The 2,927-nt window shown below is 53.4% G+C and overlaps 1 protein-coding gene across 1 annotated transcript; it reads right to left on the reverse strand.

The window, feature by feature from the left end:
* Positions 1–513: 513 nt before the first annotated feature.
* Positions 514–2,844, reverse strand: PHACADRAFT_266369 (uncharacterized protein). The gene is made up of 12 exons (XM_007402962.1): positions 2,685–2,844; positions 2,527–2,630; positions 2,440–2,475; positions 2,156–2,384; positions 1,968–2,098; positions 1,895–1,912; positions 1,792–1,842; positions 1,610–1,735; positions 1,391–1,548; positions 1,266–1,338; positions 812–1,215; positions 514–730 (listed from the first exon to the last, which is right to left on the reverse strand). The coding sequence occupies exons 1-11, from the start codon at positions 2,821–2,823 to the stop codon at positions 817–819; spliced, it is 1,464 nt and encodes a 487-aa protein (XP_007403024.1). The 5' UTR covers positions 2,824–2,844; the 3' UTR covers positions 514–730; positions 812–816.
* Between the last annotated feature and the right edge of the window lie 83 nt (positions 2,845–2,927).

The raw sequence follows: 2,927 nt of genomic DNA on the forward strand, positions 1-2,927 counted from the left end.
TTGCATGTCATGAAATCCAAACGGAAGAATGTGAGAATTTAACATGGGTAGCCTGGGCCCTACCAGTGTGTGTGCGGTGATTTGGCCCGGGGGTGCATAAATCGGTAGAGGCTTGTTGCTGCAGTTATATACCTCACAGTGCATGAAAATTGGAAATTTACTGTATCTATCATCCTTTCCGACAAGCTGACAGCTCGAATATTAATTAATACCATGAACTCGTAGACTATAGTATATGCTTCCAGATGCCCTCGAGTGGAAGATACCAAGTGCTAAGCGCCCTCAATAATTTGGGACCGGGGGAAATTATTAAGCACCAGCCACCACTCGCGACAATGAAGTTTGTCCGATGCCTTGGAGCGCTGAATAATGGAGTCGTCAGACGAGTTAGAGTAACCACATGTCAATAACACTTTCAGGAGGATTAGGAGAAGAAACGACACACTGTGTTTGGAGAGCAGTCGAAAATTCGAGACATACAGTATCTCCGAGAGGACACATCACTCTAAAATGCGGTGTGTGACCTTTATTGAATCAAGATCACAATTCTGAGTATCGTGCCGACAAATCGTCACCAGCGCACCATCAAAGATCTAACGGATTCGCGGCTAAGTCAGCAGAGACGTCAAAATGCAAAGCCGTCGCGCGTCATGATCGATACCTCACATCGGGAACTCAACGAACGAAAGCTAGGCCCGCAAACAGTACCCGAACTAGAAAAGGTATAGGACTGAGCCACGAAGATATTTTAGGGAACAAAGCAAAGCATGAGGATAGCGTTCCTATAAGATTTCCGCTACACCGAGCGCACCGGGTTCAGACCTTCCAGCCACCAGTGAGACCCATGACATTCTGCGGGTCGACCCTCTCCTTCGTCGCGCGCATCCTGGGCAGGCTATCTCCGAAAATCTGCTCGACCGGTGTGCCCGCGACTGCGTAGTTGCCGTAAACAGGCGCGTCGGCGATGTCCTGGCCCTCTGCGATAGCGACAGCCTTGAGTTGCGCCGCGCTCTGCACCGCGGCAGCCTGCGCGATTGCGTCATCCTCGGGGAGGCCCCACGCGTAGTAGATGTTGAGCGGGAGCAAGCCCTGGGCGCGTGTCGGCGGGTAGGCGGAGGCTTGCACCGAGCCGTGCGTGAAGAGCGTCGTGAGGAAGGGTTCGACGTCGTAGGAGATGAAGGTGGCAGAGTTCAGCGCGAGCTCCTCTGACCAGAACTGCATCTTGTGTTAGCTGACGTGGTACATCAAGGGAGTAAACGGCATACCTGGGTCTCGTTGACAACCGCCTCGAGCAGCCCCGTCGTGAGTGTCGTAAGCGATATGGTGTTGAAGACGGCACTGCGGGGTAAAGATAAGACAGCTTGCTTTGCAATTGACGGTTCATGCTCACCGAGTGCTGGCAGTCGCGTTAGAGGGCGATGACTGCACAAGAGACAGGAAGGAGCGAGTGCTGATGTCCTTTTCGATCGCAGGAAGTGCGAGATAGTCATCGAAAATCCCGACCGGCTGCTCGGGCCCGTCATAGAACATAAGGACAGAGGCTGCAGGCTGCTCGAATATCTGGATGAATAAAGGCTATTGCCAAATGGGTGGAGCGGAAAACACAGACCAGTCCAATGACCAAATTGTATGTTGGCAGGACTTGCGCCTTAGGGTCTGTGACCTCAGCTTGGAACTTTGCAGTGGCATTGTTAAGGGCGTCCCACTGGTCGCCGGCAACGACCAAGATACCCCCCTAAGGCAATGGAGTGAGCGAAGAGGATATGATGTTGACCGCGAGAGATGTCATACCCAGACTTGACCTTGGGGATAGGCCTTGGCTGTGATCCGTGTAACGATGCCCTAAGCTCGGTTAAGACATCGTATAGTTAACAAGATGCCATAAGGCACTCACAAAGTTATTGTATCCGCCCTGTATCGCCTGTGGTAAGCCCGCGCTTCCACTTCAGTGGCCGGATAACACTCACTTTCACGCTGAAGAAGAGATCTGCGTCGCTCGCCTCGGTCACGTTCGTAACCTGTCCATTAGGTAGGACAATTTCGAAGCCGACAATGTTGTCGACCGTGAGCCCATACTGGTTAGTCAGCCAGGAGTATCCTAAAATGTAGATGGCCTGTCAGATAGGCTTTTTGGTCGATGCGCGCCACAACGGACCTCCACCAGTGCTGAAACCGCCGACGCCGACGCCTGTGACACGGCCTCCGACGACATTCACGCCGTACGGCTCAAGCGCAGCATAAACATCGTCCCAGATGAGGCCCATGCCGTAGTCGACTGTCTGTGATGCGTTGTTGTAGACGACGTCGCTGAAGCGGGACATCGCGATCTGCACGCCGGTTGTGGAGGAGAAACCGGCGTTGGTAGCGTGACCACCTCCCTTGACCTGCGGAGACGCACGTCAGAGGTAAAGAATGTCAGGAACAGTAACAAACACCTACGGCAAAGGTAGTGTTGGTGCTCCCGAGGATTTGCAGCTGTTTAACAAAACGTCAGTGGTGAGATGACATTGCAGACACGCGTCTCACAATTTGTCCTACGTCCTCTGCAGTTCCTGGTTCAACAGAGCACGTAGCAATAGCATTGCTAGATGTAGCCCAATGGCTGACGTCCTCGGTGTACTGGATGGTCCCTAACAACGACCAACGTCAGTCGGCATGGGATGAAGCAGCAGTGCAACGCTCACCTGGCCAGAAGACAGCGGAGGCGGAGGATACAGCCTGAGCGATCTGGTTACAGGCATTCACTGCTGATGTAGTGGCATTAGCGTCGGCCTTCGCGAGGGCGAGTCCAGAGAGTAGGGCAGCAACAGTCGAGCGGCGCATGGTCAGCGATTAGGACACCCGAAGAGCAGACAGGCACGCCTGAAGAGCCCGCCCAAAGTTTTATATGTGGTCAACTAGGCAGTCAAGCCGACCATCACACGATT

This window comes from Phanerochaete carnosa (genome assembly GCF_000300595.1).
Source record: "Phanerochaete carnosa HHB-10118-sp unplaced genomic scaffold PHACAscaffold_604, whole genome shotgun sequence".
Classification (NCBI taxonomy): Eukaryota; Fungi; Basidiomycota; class Agaricomycetes; order Polyporales; family Phanerochaetaceae; genus Phanerochaete; species Phanerochaete carnosa.